Source organism: Gorilla gorilla, chromosome 9 (assembly GCF_029281585.2).
Source record: "Gorilla gorilla gorilla isolate KB3781 chromosome 9, NHGRI_mGorGor1-v2.1_pri, whole genome shotgun sequence".
NCBI lineage: Eukaryota > Metazoa > Chordata > Mammalia > Primates > Hominidae > Gorilla > Gorilla gorilla.
Genome location: NC_073233.2, coordinates 85147719 through 85163579, shown reverse-complemented (window position 1 = coordinate 85163579; position 15861 = coordinate 85147719). Strand labels below are relative to the sequence as shown.

The 15861-nt window shown below is 39.3% G+C and overlaps 1 protein-coding gene across 2 annotated transcripts in view; it reads left to right on the top strand.

The window, feature by feature from the left end:
• Positions 1-15861, top strand: part of GDPD4 (glycerophosphodiester phosphodiesterase domain containing 4) — an 85114-nt gene that overhangs the window by 32877 nt on the left and 36376 nt on the right. For both annotated transcript variants that reach the window (XM_063693402.1, XM_063693403.1), the window contains exons 10-11: positions 303-385; positions 10289-10445. In XM_063693402.1, coding sequence (XP_063549472.1) covers positions 303-385; positions 10289-10445 — 240 coding nt within the window. The remainder of the gene's footprint in view (positions 1-302; positions 386-10288; positions 10446-15861) is intronic.

The following is a 15861-nucleotide window of genomic DNA, read 5'->3' as shown; positions in this document are numbered from 1 at the left end:
CCCCTGGAGAGAAAAAGTGATTGCATTAAGATGGCAAGAATAAAGAGTTCATTGTAAAGGCTGGACTTGAATCCAGGCCACCTAACTCCCAGTCCATTTCTCTTTACTGTGCCCAGTGACATTGTCTCAGATGAGCAGAGTCCCAGAATCAGCTTGGACGGAGGGTATACAGGTTTTGAAAGGAGATCTGAGGGAGCCAAGCTCTGCTCCCCAAAATCCTACTGGACTCTACCCCTACCACAAAAGGAATGCTGGGAGGAGAGACTCTGAGGCTTAGGGCCTGATGTCCTTTTCTTCTACAGTTGGGGCCTGAGAATACCATGATGTCCTTTGAGAAAGCTGTTGAACATGGAGCCCATGGATTGGAGACTGATATACACTTAAGGTAAGAAAGCAGGGAACTGGGGTGAGGGGAGGAGGGGATAAGTTCAATGCCATGCAAGAGAACCAGCCTGGCCTGAGGTGTAGAGACAGCAAGCCCTGGGGAGTTGTTCCTGTGTTCATATGGCATATATGCATGTACTACACAGATGAACCACATCTCACAAACCGCACCTCTGCATCTCCATGTTTTCAATGACAGGGTTACAGATCAGACACACTAGATATAGTCTTCACACATGATTCAAATATGGCCCCATTGCAAACCGTGCTTACCACTTCACTCTATGTACTACCTTAGCAATTTATTTAACATTCCTTGAGCATTTGCTGTATTCTAGGCCTTCTTCTGAGTGCTTGCGAGATGCAAATGAGTAAGATGTAGTCATACCTAAAAGATGTTCCAGCTAGTGAAGGAGACATGGAATGTTTACAGATAACTACAGAATAAGGCCATTTGTGGCAAGAGCCTTCCAGAGAAAAATAAGTGTAATGGAACCTCAGTGGAGGAAAAGGTCACTTCCTGTTGTGTGGAAAAAAAAGAAAAAAAATTTATATGCTCAAAGTTGTGTTTGGGTTGAACCTCGAAGGAAAAATACCATTTTACCAAGCAGAGATGGGGGAAGGAGAAAATTCCAGGGAATTCATTCTGAAAAGCTTTTGCTCTAAGACCCTATGAGGAGAATGAAAAGACAAGTGTCAGACTGGGAGACAATATTTGTAAAACACATGTCTGGCAAAAGACTTGTGTCTAGGATATATAAACTTTCAAAACTCAACAGTAAAATGAAAACAAAAACAAACCAAACAATCCAATTAGAAAATGGACGAAATACATGTGTAGATATGTCACTGAAGAGAATATACAGATAGCAAATAAGTACATGAGAAGATGTTCAACTGCATTAGCCTTTAGGAAAATGCAAATTAAAACTAATACTACTCATCTATCTGAATGGCTAAATTAAAAAATAGCAAGAACAGTAAATGCTGGCAGACAAATTGAATCACTCATATGTTCCTGGTGGAAACATAAAATTGTATAGCCACTCTAAGTAAGTCTGGCAGTTACTTACAAAACTAAATACAGTCATATCTCACTTAATGATGAGCATATGTTCTGAGAAATGCGTTGTTAGGCAATTTTATCATTGTGTGAATATCATAGAGTGAACTTACACAAACCTAGATGGCATTGCCTACTACACACCTGGGCTATATTGTATGACCTGTTACTCTTCGGCTGCAAGCCTGTACAGCATGTTACTGTACTGAATACTGTAGGCAATTGTAGAACAATGGTAGGTATTTGTGTATCTAAATATATCCAAACATAGGAAAAGTACGGTAAAAATAACAATATAAAAGATAAAACATGGTACACCTGTATAGGGCATTTACCATGAATGGAGCTTGCAGGACTGGAAGTTGCTCTGGGTGAGTCAGTGAGTGAGTGGTAAGTGAATGGGAAGGCCTACGACATTATGTACACTACTGAAGACTTTATAAACACTGTACACTTAGATTGCACCAAATTTATAAAAAAATTTTCTTCAATATAAATTAACTCCAGCTTATTGTAACTTGTTGACTCTTGTGATAACACTTAGTGTAAGCACAACTACATTGTACAGCTGTACAAAAATATTTTCTTTCTTTATAACCTTATTCTCTAAGCTGTTTTCTATTTTAAATTTGTTTTTAACTTTTTTGTTAGAAACTAAGAAACAAGCACACACATTAGCCTAGGCTTACACAGGGTCAGGATCATTAATATCACTGTCTTCTACCTTCACATCTTGTCCCACTGCAGTGTCTGCAGGGATAACATGCATGGAGCGGTCATCTCCTATGAAAACAGTGCCTTCTAGAATACCTCCTGAAGGACTACCTGAGGCTGTTTTACATTTAATTTTTTAAATATATAATAGAATGCATATACTCTAAAATAACAATAAAAAGTGTAGTGTAGTAAATATATAAACCAGTAACAGTTTATTGTCATCCTCAGGTATTATGTATTATCTGTAGTTGTATGTGCTATACTTTTATATGATTGGTTGTACAGGTTTGTTTACACAAGTATCACCACAAACATACGAGTAATGTATTGTGCTACAATATTATGGCTACGAAGTCACTAGGTGATAGGAAATTTTCAGCTCCATTATAATCTTATGGGGCCACTGTCATATATGAGGTCCGTTGTTGACTGAATTGTCATTATGTGGCACATTATATACTTACCATACACCCCAGAAATTGTACTCCTGGGCATTTATTCCAGAGAAAAGAAGACAATGTTCATATAGAAAAAAACTTTACATTAATTTTCATAGCTGTTTTATTTGTAATAGCCCAAATCTAGAAACAACCCAAATGTCCTTTAAGAGGTTTAATGATTAAATAAACTGTGTTCATCCATACTGTGGAATATTACCCAGCAATAAAAATGAATGAACTATTGAAACATGCTGCTATTTGGATGGACCTCATGGGAGTTACTTTGAGTGAATAAAGCCAGTCTCAAAAGGTTATATACTGTATGATTCCATTTGAAGATCACATTCAAATGACAAAATTAAAGGGATGGAGAAAAATCAGTGGTTTCCAGGGGCGAAGGAGGCAGAGAGGTGGCTCCCACTTTAAAAGGTAACACAAAACTCTTCTTGTATGTTTACTGTTCTGTATTTTGACTGTGGTGGTGGTGATATGTCTGCACATGTGATAAAATTAACAAAATATACAAATAAGTTCATGTAAACTAAATATAGAACTAAATATACAAATAAGTTCATGTAAAATGAATGAAATCTGAATGAGGTCACAGATTTTATCAATGTCAGTTTCCTTGTTGTGATAGTATAGTATAGTTATGCAAGATGTTACTATTGGGGGAAATGGGCTAAGGGTATATAGGATCTCTCTGTATTTCTTACAAACCCATGTGAATCTACAATCCTCTCAAAATAGAATTTAAAGAAAAGAATCTCGTCAGCTTTCTAAAGAAAAGATATAGATAAAGTGATTCTAAAATCAGAAGATGATCCATTCTGACATTTTAAAACTTTTCTAGGCCCTATATCCTGCTCCAGTTTATGCTCCATGTCTTCACTTTCTTTTAAGCAACATTCCTCCAAAGAGTGGTCTATACTGCTCTAGAGGATCAAAAGTTTTTATTGGTCTACCCTTCTAGGTTCTTTGGCTAGTCTACAAATTAAATTGACATAAGACAGATTAACAGGAGAAAAATAATTTTAATTACGTTTGTACACATGGGAGTCCCACAAAAATTTGAAACTCAAGGAAAAGGCCAGATGATTGAAGCTTGTATAGTTTCCTGAGCTATAGAAAGGAATAGGGGCTGTGCGGGGGCAGAGACAAATTGTGGTAAGAAGAGGGAAGAAAATGTGTGGTGAATAAAAGTTGTCTTATTATACAGATATAAGTCTCTTGATAATAAAATGATTTCAGAGCAGCTCTCTTATTGGTACAGATACTTTTACTAATGAAAATTTCCTTTATAAATATAAATTTCCTTTACAAAAGGGCAACTTTTCAGAGCTTCTCCTGTGTCTGCAGTTTCTCAAAATAACCAGCTCAAAATAATCAATATGCCAAAGAGGTATATATTGGGGTGGCATATTCTGGTCTCCTGCAGTCATATTTTAGGGTGAGTGTCTTGAACTCCAACATTGCCTTTCTTTGCCTTCTCTCAATTCTCCCCTTTGTTTTGGATAACTTTTAATCCTTTTTGAGCCTATCCCAATCAGGCTTCTTCTACACCACTTCTCAGAGCTCTTACTAAGTTATCAGGGACCTCAAACTTCTTAAACATCATAGTAAATTTTCATTTTCATATTAACCTCTCAGCATTTGAGTAGTCCTTCATTTTTGAAAGACTTTCTTTATTTGGCTATTAGAATACCATACACTCCTGATTTTCTTCCTACCTGGCTCTTTCCTATGTGACTTCTTTTGCTGGCTCCTTCTTCCCTTCTTGCCTTTAAAATGTTGGAATTTTTGAGATTTGTGATAAAATAGTTGTAAAGGATGTTTGATCCCTACCCCAAGTTCACCCCAAAGTGAATTTGATAGTGCTCATCCCACTTTATAAAATTGCAGCTATGTTGTTCTTAAATGTGAAACACGTTTATATGAAACCTTCATTTGAATATATTTTTGAGAAACATTTGAAAAGGCAGAGACATTTTTTAAATCTAAAAAGCAAGTAATGTAAACAAGTTATTTGCATCTGAGTGAAAGCCTATGGGAGATTCTGAGAAGATCTATGCAAAATTTTTGGCTGCTATTATTCCCAGTCCTCTTATAAAATTTTTAGCATAAAAGCCCAGCCAGCCATACACCTCTCTGGAGAACACTGAATTGAGTTTTCTGGGGATTGCAGAAACACAGAGATCCTGAAGAAATGTTGACCTCCTCATGTGGACCAATAGGAGAAATCTTGCCAACAGTCACTGGAAGTCCATGGAAGCTGAGTTAGATTGAAAGATCCCAATAAGCTTGTTTGTGCCTATTGCTCTTACTCCCTCTCTGCTAACGCAGTCTCCGCCTAACTTTTTAAGGGAAATAAATGTAAATGTCACACATAACAAGTATATGTGTGATAACTAGTTTCTGTTGGTATTGCCTACCCTTTAGCATCCATGATGAACAAAATGTCAAAAATTTTAATGAAGATGTGTCATGCCAAGCCATACGAGAACCTGAGACAAAAGGAAAAATCAGTAATACTATCTTATCTTCATTTAAAATTTAATATTGTTTATAGTGGATTTTTGCATTGGTTTTGTCTTTTAAATATTGTATTAAAATAGTATTTATCTTGCTTATTAGGTTTTGGCACCCCTTTAAATTTTAGACCCATGGCAAGTGCACTATCATTTTGTTGTTTTCTCCTTTCCTGCCTCCTTTTGGACTAATGGAGCATTTTTTAGAACTTCATCTCTACTGTTGGATTATTAGCTATACCTCTTTTCTTTTTTTTCAGTCGTTGTGCTAGAGTTTACAATATGATCTTTAACTTATTTCTCCCTTTGAGTATTATACATTTTTGTATAAAGCATACGTCTTTTATCAGTACACTAACATTTCATCTCTCTCATAGTATGACCTGGTGCTATCACGAACCTCATTATACATTGCTATTACTTTTTGTTTTAAACAGTTAATTCTGTTTTTAAAAAGTGAGAAAAAAGTTTCTATATTTACTCATGTATTTATCATTTCTGGCACTATTCTTTTGTGTAGATCCAAGTTTCAAATTGTATCAATTTCCTTTTTGTCTAATAATTATTTTAATCTTTTTTACAGTAAAGGTATGCTGGAAATGAATTATTCTGCTTTTTGTTTGTATGAAATATTTTAATTTTCCCTTCATTTTTGAAGAATATTTTTGCTGCATATAGAATTCTAAGTTGACAGTTGTTTTCTTCAAGCATGTAAAAATTGTTATTTCCTAGTTTTCTGTCTTATGTTTTGATAAGAAATCTTCTGGATGCTTATCTGTATTCTCCTCCACATATGCCCACCCCTAGCCCCAGCTCCTTTTTTTTTTTTTTTTTTTTTTTTTTTTTTTTTTTTGCAGCAGAGAAAGATTTAGTGATAGAGTCATCAAATGAGGAAATAGGAGGAAACCTCAAATCCATCTCCCTGAGGAGTTTGGGGCTAGAGTTTTTAATGGTTTTGGAGTGGGCTGAAGTGTGCAGATCGTTGATTGGTCAAAGAGTACAGGGTAAAGTCAAGGGACAGGGAGATGAAGAAACTATATTCTCATGCTGATTCTGTTCCTCTGTGGGGGTCCTCAAACTGGTTCATATCAGCTGTTTTACCGGAATATGGGATCTGAAAAACATCTTAAGCAATTCTTAAACAAAAGCCTTGTGATTCTAATGTCAGAAATCCTATCTATAGATACACTGGGGATGCAAATGGTCAATGTCAAATGATTTTCCATTACAAGGAAGTGGTTCAAAATGAAGCCTGATTAATACTTAATTAGAGCTATATTTCTGTCCAGAATTCTTGTTAACCCTGTGAGGATGGCTTCAGTACCCCCTTATCTTCTTTATCCCTCAGTCCTGAAGTGTGATCATTAAGGAGGAATTGGGCCATGACTGCTTTGGCTGATTTCCTGCTGACAAGGGTCAAGGGTACCATAATTAGGATTTGAGGAATGAAACTGCTTTGTAGTAGCCTGTAAATGTTCTTGAGTGCCAGGTATAGGGTTCTGATTCTGCATGACAAAAGTGTCAGTTCTTTTGTTACTAGTCCTCGTTGTCTGTTGCGAATAGAAAGAAGAGCAAGATGACAATAATAAGAGTTTGTAAGGGGAAATAAAACCAGTTTCCTATTCCCTTAGGAAGCCAGCTAAAGAGATCATTTAAGGGGAATCTGTGGTACACACCTCTCATAACCATTTAGCTTATTTGGAAATTTTTTCTATTCACAACAAGTGGTATTAGCTATTGCGCAGATACCACTTGTTTTGCCAAAAGGAAATCTAATACAATTTAATTATTCAGAAGTGCCTGGGCCAAAGAGCTTAAACCATTATGCCTAACAGCCTTCTTTATTTCAGCATGTCAGCATACCACAATTTGGGTGTAGGTTTCTGAGCTCCAACATCCCCATCTGAAGCTTCCCTAGAGGTTTCACACACTAAAAGCTGAGTTGGTGGGAAAACTGAGTTAATAGCTGAGTGGCAAAGGATCCCCGTAAACCAGTCTTCTATTTCTGGGAATAGCCCAGTCCCATTAAACAGCTGTGTCTCGTTTCAGGAGTTAGTATTGCAAATGAGCTTTCAAATGGGAGAAAAACAAATGTAATGTTTGGAGAAATCTATAAACCAGTTTCCTTAGTCTGGAGGACAGTCAGTTGAGGTGTCTAGATGTTAGATTTGGCTGGGTGCGGTGGCTCAAGCCTGTAATCCCAGCATTTTGGGAGGCCGAGGCAGGGAGATCACCTGAGGTCAGGAGTTCTAGACCAGCCTGGCCAACATGGTGAAACCCCATCTCTGCTAAAAATAGAAAAATTAGCTGGGCGTGGTGGTGGGCACCTGTAATCCCAGCTACTCAGGAAACTGAGGCAGGAGAATCACTTGAACCTGGGAGGCGGAGGTTGCAGTGAACTGAGATGGCACCACTACACTCCAGCCTGGGTGACAGAGTAAGATTCTGTTTCCAAAAAAAAAAAAGATGTTAGGCCCAAAGCATCTTCAGTTAAGGTGGAAGCAGGCAGTGGCAATCTGACATATTTTTCTTGCCTGTAGTTTATGTATCACAAGATATGCCTGCAGGAAAAAGATAGTAGTAATTTCATTGAGTCTAAGTGAGAAAAATGGAAAGAGAATTTGAAGACATTAGTTTGGAGACTTTTAGCCAGGAAAGAATTCAGCATTCAGTTCAAATCTTCATCAGATTTTGAAAAAATTTTTAGTTTTACTTTTTGAAATGTTTTTTTCTGCACCTCCCTTCTTTTTTAGGACTCCATTTACATATACATAATACTGCTTGATCATTGCCTTACAGGTCACTGATGCCTCATTCTTTTTTGTTTCAGTCTTCTTTCTATGCTTTCATCTGGATAGATTCTAATGCTACATCTTTAAATTCATTGTTCTTTGCATGATCTGCAATATCTGATCTGTTTTAAATTTCATGCAATGAAATTTTCATTTCAGTTATTATATCTTATCTCTAAATTTCCGTTTTTTATACCTTGTATATGTATCTTCATTATGTTCATGTTTTCCTTTACATACCTTGTTTACACCTTTATAATTTTGTTCTACACTGTTTAACACCCTTGTCTATGAATTCTGTCATCTCTTTCACTTTTGAGTTTGTCCCTGTTGAGTAATTCCTCTTCCATACGGTCACATTTTCCTGCTTGTTTATATCTCTAGTAAGTTTTGATTACATGCTGGACTTGTAGTTTTACATTGTTGGGTGCTATATCTTGTATCCTTTAAGGTTGGTCATTTTCTAGCAGATAGTTGTTACTTCCAGACTAGTTTGGTCTTTTCTTTTGAGGCTTGTTTTTAAGCTCTTTTTTAGAGGATCTAAAGTGGCTCTAAGGCCATTGTAGTTCTAAATTATTCCCCCACCACCACCATTTTTTTTTCTGAGATGGAGTTTCACTCTTGTTGCCCAGGCTGGAGTCCAATGGTGCGATTTTGTCTAACTGCAACCTCCGCCTTCCAGGTTCAAGCATTCTCCTGCCTCAGCCTCTTGAGTAGCTGGGACTACAGGCGTGTACCACCATGCCTGGCTAATTTTTGTATTTTTAGTAGAGACAGGGTTTCACTATGTTGGCTAGGATGGTCTTGATCTCGACCTCGTGATCCGCCCACCAAAGTGTTGGGATTACAGGCGTGAGCCACTGCGCCCGGCCAATTATCCCCTTTTCTAAGGTGTGACCTTCTGGAGTCTCTAAAGAATGCCTATGTAATTACTGAAGACTCTCCTCTCTCGCTGGATGGAACTTGAATGATTCATACCCCTGTGCAAGCTCCGATTGTCTTAGAACTGTCTGGTAATATTTTCTTTTCTTAGAAGTTGTTCTTGCCAAGCTTCATAGTTTTACTCTGTACACATACAGATTGATATTTAGCCATACACTTACGGACTTTTGCATATTTTCTTGGAACTGTGTGTTTGTTTTTGCATAACTCTATCCTTTATGGGACTCTAGCCCACAAATTCTAGCTGTCTTGGCTCCCCCCTTACTCTAATCTCTTTCTTCTCATTTCAGCAAGACAGCTAGGTCCCTTTTGGGTTCCCCCACCCTGTACTGAAATTCAGTATTCACCTGCAGGAAAGAAGCCTGGGTGATGGAATTGCTTATGTCAATTTTTTTTTGCTTTTCTCAGAGATTGTAGTAATATTGTGCATCCTTTTGTCTATTAACTGAAAATAGTTATTTCCTTTATTTTGTCCAGTTTTCTAGTGGCTTATAGCAGAAGAGTAAGTTCCAAGCCTTATCTTCCTCATTATAGATGTTCTCTTCATAGATATTTTAATGAGAAAGGGAGAGATAGTTTCATAAAATCAGAGATTCTCCAAAGCAAATTGCAGATAGAAGAACAAGGAGCTTACCTTATGATACTATCTGATGTGGAAAGTCTAGGACCAGAAATACTCAGTGTAGGCTGGGCACAGTGGCTCATGCCTATAATCCCAGCACTTTGGGAGGCTGAGGTGGGCGGATCACTTGAGGCCAGGAGTTCGAGACCAGCCTGGCCAACATGACAAAATCATGTCTCTACTAAAAAATACAAAAATAAGCCAGGTGTTGTGGTGCATGCCTGTAATCTCAGCTACTCGGGAGGCTGAGGCAGAAGAATCACTTGTGTGATCACGGTTGTGGTGAGCCGAGATCATGCCACTGCACTCCAGTCTGGGTAACAGAGCAAGACTCCGTCTCAAAAAAACAAAAACAAAAACAAAGCAAACAAACAAAAAGAAATACTCAGTGCAGTGCATAGCTGGGAAAGGATCAGAATAATACAGGAAAACTGTGTGGACGCCTGCTTAGTATGGTCCTGGAACCTGAGGACCTTGCATCATCCCTACCTCCATCCACTTTATTTTCAGGCCACTACTGTGCCTGCTGTTTTCCTAATGCCAGAAAGCCCCTGAATAGAGAAGCTAGTCTTTCACCATCACTAATGTGATTATATATCATGAAAGATTGATCCCTAGAGCAGAAAAATATTGACATCAAAGTGTAAATGACTGATATGTAGCCCTTTTCTAAGATTTGAGAGGGAGTAAGGAGCCCTAGTGACACTTGTGACCTTGAAGGACTTTCTGGGGAGCCTGTCTACCAAGGTAGCTAAATTCAGCCTATCTACCCCTGCCCTTCTTTTCTACCTCTGCCTCAGTTATGATCATGTGCCTTTCCTCATGCATGACTTTGACCTGAAAAGAACAACCAATATTGGGGAAGTTCAGCCAGAATCTGCCTTTGAGAACCCTGCCTTCTTCAACTGGGATTTCCTATCGACTCCAAATGCAGGCAAATGGTTTGTAAAACCAGAGGTAAGACACATTCCCAAGTTCCACAAACCTGCATTGAATTTTTGTAAGAGATCATGTGCTGCTCCTGAAAATAAAGGCCATAGATGAAGATAGGCAAGTATCCACACGATTTCATCCCAGTTTGGTAGCAGGACTATAGTATTGGCAGGAGGGCTTTTTCAGTAATGAAGTGAGTCTAATTGCTGCTTTCTACATTCACTAGAAAGTCTGAAGACAAACTTGTAAACTTACCCTTATCTTGTAATTTCTTTTTACCCAAGTATTTCATAAGCTTTTACAGTATGGCTAACATGTACATAACATTTTTCTAGATGAGGCAGACTAGGACATATATTTTTGATTTTTTCTGCTTGCCATTCAACAAATATTTATTGAGCACCTAATGGTACAAGGCCCATGGAATATAATGGTGAATAAACACACATCCAGCCTTAATGGAATTCACAGGCTAGTATAAGAAACAGACAGTTACTATACCTTGTGATAAGTGCAAAACGAGTTAATTTCAGGTTGCTTCAGGAGCACATAAGAACAACTTCTAACTCAGACTGGGGAATGTAGATGGGAGATTCTGGAAGGAGATGTATAGACTAATAATGGATGTGGTACAGTATAAAGCATGTGCTGTGCAGTGTACAGTGTAATTTTGAGGCAAGTATGAATGGTTCCTCTGGAAGAAGTTGGGGAATACTTTATGCACAGCTACCATTTGAGCTGAGGGAAGATCATTACCAAGGGGAAGCAAAGGCAGTAATGATGATGTGTTTCAGAGATTATCCTGGAGCAACAGGGTGTGTGTGTGTGTGTGTGTGTGTGTGTGTGTGTGTGTGTGTGTGTGTGTGTGTGTGTGTGTGTAGGAGAGGGAGGGAAGGATAGAGGAAAGAAGAGAGGAAGGAAGAGAGGGGTAGGAAGTAGATGAGAGATAGATTGGGAGAATAATCTGGAAAACATGTTGATGGGAGATTATGGCAATGCTTACATAACAAGTTAAAGAGTTTAGAATTATCCTTGAGTGTTTTTAAGTGGGTAAAAAGTCAGAATTGCATTTGATAAAGGTCAAGCCTACTTTCTCAAGATAGATTAAAGAAAACAAAACAACCTACGTTTTCTAGCTTATTTTATGACTAGGAATTCATGTGACCTAGGTTCTGACCAATCAGATATACTCATTTGAGACTTTGATTTTGAAAATAAACATCTCAACAAGATAGATAGCAAGCATCCATATTGCTAGCACATGTGACAGCAGAGATAGCAAGGTGTGAGGGTCAGCTGTGGTAATAGCTCACTTATACGGTAGTAGTGTAATTAGGAAAAGAAAAGGGATTTTTGATTGTGTACTGGTGGAATGGAATTTTCTTTATGTTTGATGTTAATCCTGAGGGCCGTTTGATCATGTTTCATGTAAAAATAGGGAAAAGTGAAGAATTATGTACAGATGGACTTACCTACTGTGTTTGTCCATTTTGTTTTGCTATAAAGGAATACCTGAGACTGGGTAATTTATAAAGAAAAGAGGTTTATTTGACTCATGGTTTTACACACTCTACAAGCGTGACACCAGCATCTGCTCGGCTTCTGGTGAGGAAGCTTTTACTCATGGCAGAGGGTGAAGGGGGAGCAAGGCATGTCATATGGCGAGAGAGGGAGCAAGAAAGAGAGAAGGAGGTACCAGGCTCTTTTCAACAACCAGCTCTTGCTTGAACTAATAGAATGAGAATTCACTCATTACTGAGGGGAGGCCACCAAATCATTCATAAGGGATCTGCCCCCATGACCCAAATGCCTCTCACTAGGCCTCACTTCCAACATTGGAGGTCACATTTCAACATAAGATTAGGAGACACACATCCAAACTGTATCATCTACTGAGACTCCACTTCAGATTCATTGTATTAATTAGTATTGATATAAGAAATAGCTGAAAGTGGATTTGTTATTACTGTAGATGCTCAGAATATTTGTCCTCATAGGAGTACATAGTCTATCCATGCTATTTCCATATATGAAAATAATGTGATTACTCTGATATTCTAGGTTTCTGAGTATATGTAGCTTCTGTAATATGTCTCATATATAGACACATAAAAACTAGAGGTGCTCCATTAGGATGTATATATTGAATTAGTTAGCTATAGTTAATATTTTGGCAAAGGTGTGTTCTAGATGAAAAGCCTATTATTGTATCTGATGTATAATATAAGGCTGATAAAAGTCTTATTAGGATTTACAGAATTAAACTTACTCCTAAAATTGAGCCAAAGTTTCATCAGGCTGAGATGTTTGATGGAACAGTAGAGTTGATGAATTTTAATTAATGGATGCTTTTTCTTGGTCGTTATTGGAACTCAGTGGTCCTTATTGCTGAAAGACAACAGTTGTTTCTCATGTCAGCAGTCATGGTTAGCTACCATGTGGGAACCATGAATTTAATTTTTTTCATAATTCTAAGTACATTCAGAAACATTTAATACTTAATAACTTATTAAATAGCATCCTTATTTTTAGTTTTCTTTTTTTTATATTTATTTATTTATTTTTGAGACAGAGTCTCGCTCTGTAGTCCAGGGTGGAATGCGGTGGTGTGATCTCGGCTCACTGCAACCTCTGCCTCCCAGGTTCAAATTCAAGCAATTCTCCTGCCTCAGCCTCTCGAGTAATTGGGATTATAGCTACGTGCCACCATGCCCAGCTAATTTTTTGTATTTTTAGTAGAGATGGGGTTTCACCATATTGGCCAGGCTGGTCTTGAACTCCTGACCTTGTGATCTGCCCACCTTGGCCTCCCAAAGTGCTGGGATTACAAGTGTGAGCCACTGCACCCAGCCTTATTTTTATTTGTTTTGAAACGGGGTTTCACTGTTACCCAGGCTGGAGTGCAGTGGCGTGATCTCGGCACACTGAAGCCTCCGCCTCCTGAGTTCAAGCAGTTCTCCTCCTTCAGCCTCCTGAATAGCTGGGACTACAGGCGCCCGCCACCATGACCAGCTAATTTTTTGTGTTTTTAATAGAGGGTTTCACCATGTTGACCAGGCTGGCCTCGAACTGCTAACCTCAGGTGATCCACCTGCCTCAGCCTCCCAAAGTGCTGGGATTACAGATGTGAGCCACTGTGCCTGGCCTTATTTTTGGTTTTCAAACATTTCTTCAAAACTGTCTCCAGTTTTGAATGTTTGGGTTAGTTGTAAGTGATAGGGTTGGATCTGTTATTGCAGTGACTTTTGGTAGGCATTTTTTAGGATTAATAGCTCTGTTTTAGCATGTTTAGGGTGTTTAGGTGCTTGGCTTGTAGCATTTAGTTATCCTACTTCAATGGCTACTGAAGAGCATCCTGAAACCTGGGGTTCAAATATGGTTATCTGGAGACTTTATCTTTAGGTTTGATTGTGGAGCTTTCTTTGCTTTCATGCTGTATGGTTAGAAGGTAGTTGAAATGGTGTTATCATGTGATTTAAAAGATTTGGAGATTTGGGTAGTTTTTTCCATAGTGAAGAAATTAATAAAGATTATTCTGATGATTCTTTATTGGTTGGGTATGATTATTGATTGATCATGGTGGTGAATTGGTCATTATTTATTAATGTATTTATTAGTCTTGAGATTATTGTGAAAATCAAGTAGTTAATCTTATAACAAAATAAGAATAGATACAGACATTCTGGGAGTTGATACTGGAAGCTAAACTGAATTCCTGTTTCTTTAGCCCAACCAACACTTCCGTGGAACTTTGTTATATCCTTTTGTGAAAGTATAATTATAGAAATGATAAAAATATAATTTTCATGCAGATACATAGTCGGCATGAGTACAAGTTTTATTTATCACATTAATGAAGGAACAGGCAGGATGACAAAACCCACTCAAAGGAGAAATGACAGCAAGATATTCAACTAGAAAATACTAGCATTCATCCCTTCCACAAAGACAGCCAAAACAGTAAATAAAAAAACATATTTTAATGAAAATAAAGGACAGCACCAGAGTACATCAAAGGAGTAACAGAAACCCTGGTGAGCACAGAAACTCAGGAGACCCACATAGAGAATGGAAGGAAACAACAGGACCCTGCCACCTCATCCCCCAGCTGAGATCAGCCAGGAACCAGGAGGAACTTCTCTCTATGGTGAAAAGGTAGGCAAGAGGATCCCAGCAGCCCCCAGCAACAGCTTGGACCTCTATTGGGGTCCCCTGCAGTCCTCACAGGCCCTAAGCCCAGCTGGGGTAGCTACCTAGAGGCCATACAACTGTGTTCACCTCAGAGAAGGAGCCAGCTGTGCCTGCCCCGTGGCCTACATGGCTACTGCGCAATGCCATCTTGGAACTACTCACATCTTGCTCCAGAGGTGAGTAGCCACAGCACCCCTTCATCCCTTATGCTAAACTACTGGGGAACCACCCCAACAGAGTGGCCTAACATCCCCAGGCCAAGCAACTGTTACACCTTTCCCTGTGGAGCCAAGCAGCAGATAGAACTGTTTCACCTACCCCTCCCCCTGTACCCTTGGGCTAGAGATGGAGCTGTGTACCCTTTCCTGGGGATATGGTGCTTTGGCAGAACAGCTCCATCTACCTCTTTCAGACTTGGCTATGCCCTGCCACTGGGGTCCTGAGTTGAAACTGTGCACTGCCCTCTCAAGGAAAAAGTACTTTGTCAGAGCCCTGTGTGGCAGGGAAATGGTGCCTGGGCTGCTCAGAACAGTCAGGCCCCCAAGGCCTGAGTAGAGTGGCACATCAACCCTTGGAGAATCAATATTTTGGCTGAGCTGAGCAACTGCACATTCCATGGCTGAGCTAACATAGTACCCTTCATCCCAGGGAAACAAACCAGTGTCTGAGCAGAGATACCTGACCCTACAGGCCAAACAATTGTAGTACCCTGCTTCCCTGGAGCTGGACTATCTCCCTAGAGTCTAAGCTGCTGAGATAGTGCCATCCCTAAGGAATGGAGTCACATTGTGCTGCTTCTTGCCCACCAGGACCCAAACAACAGCCATGCTGGGGGGTACTTGCTGCTGCACTTGGCCTCACAGAGTCTGAGATACTGCTGAATCCTACCATCTTAGAGTCTAGTGTTGCCACTACATGGTGCCTCATCCCCAGGCACCCAAGCTGCCACTGAGCCCTGTTGGCTCAAGCTCCCAAATTATAGCCATACCCTGTGCCCTAGGCTCAAACCTCCAGAACATACCTTCTTCCTTAGAGTCAGTCCAGGGCTATTCCCTGCCTAGCAAGAGTGGAGTCACAGCTACAGCCTAACTTCCTGGACTCAAGCTGCTAAGGGGTTAGAGTCTGATGGTGTGGGCAACCTATGTCCAACCCTGCCACAGAGAGTGAAAGGTTCACAGAGAGGGCAAATAGGTTTGTGAGACTCTGATCCTAGGACTCTGCCAATGTAAACATTTGCACCTGGAATCCA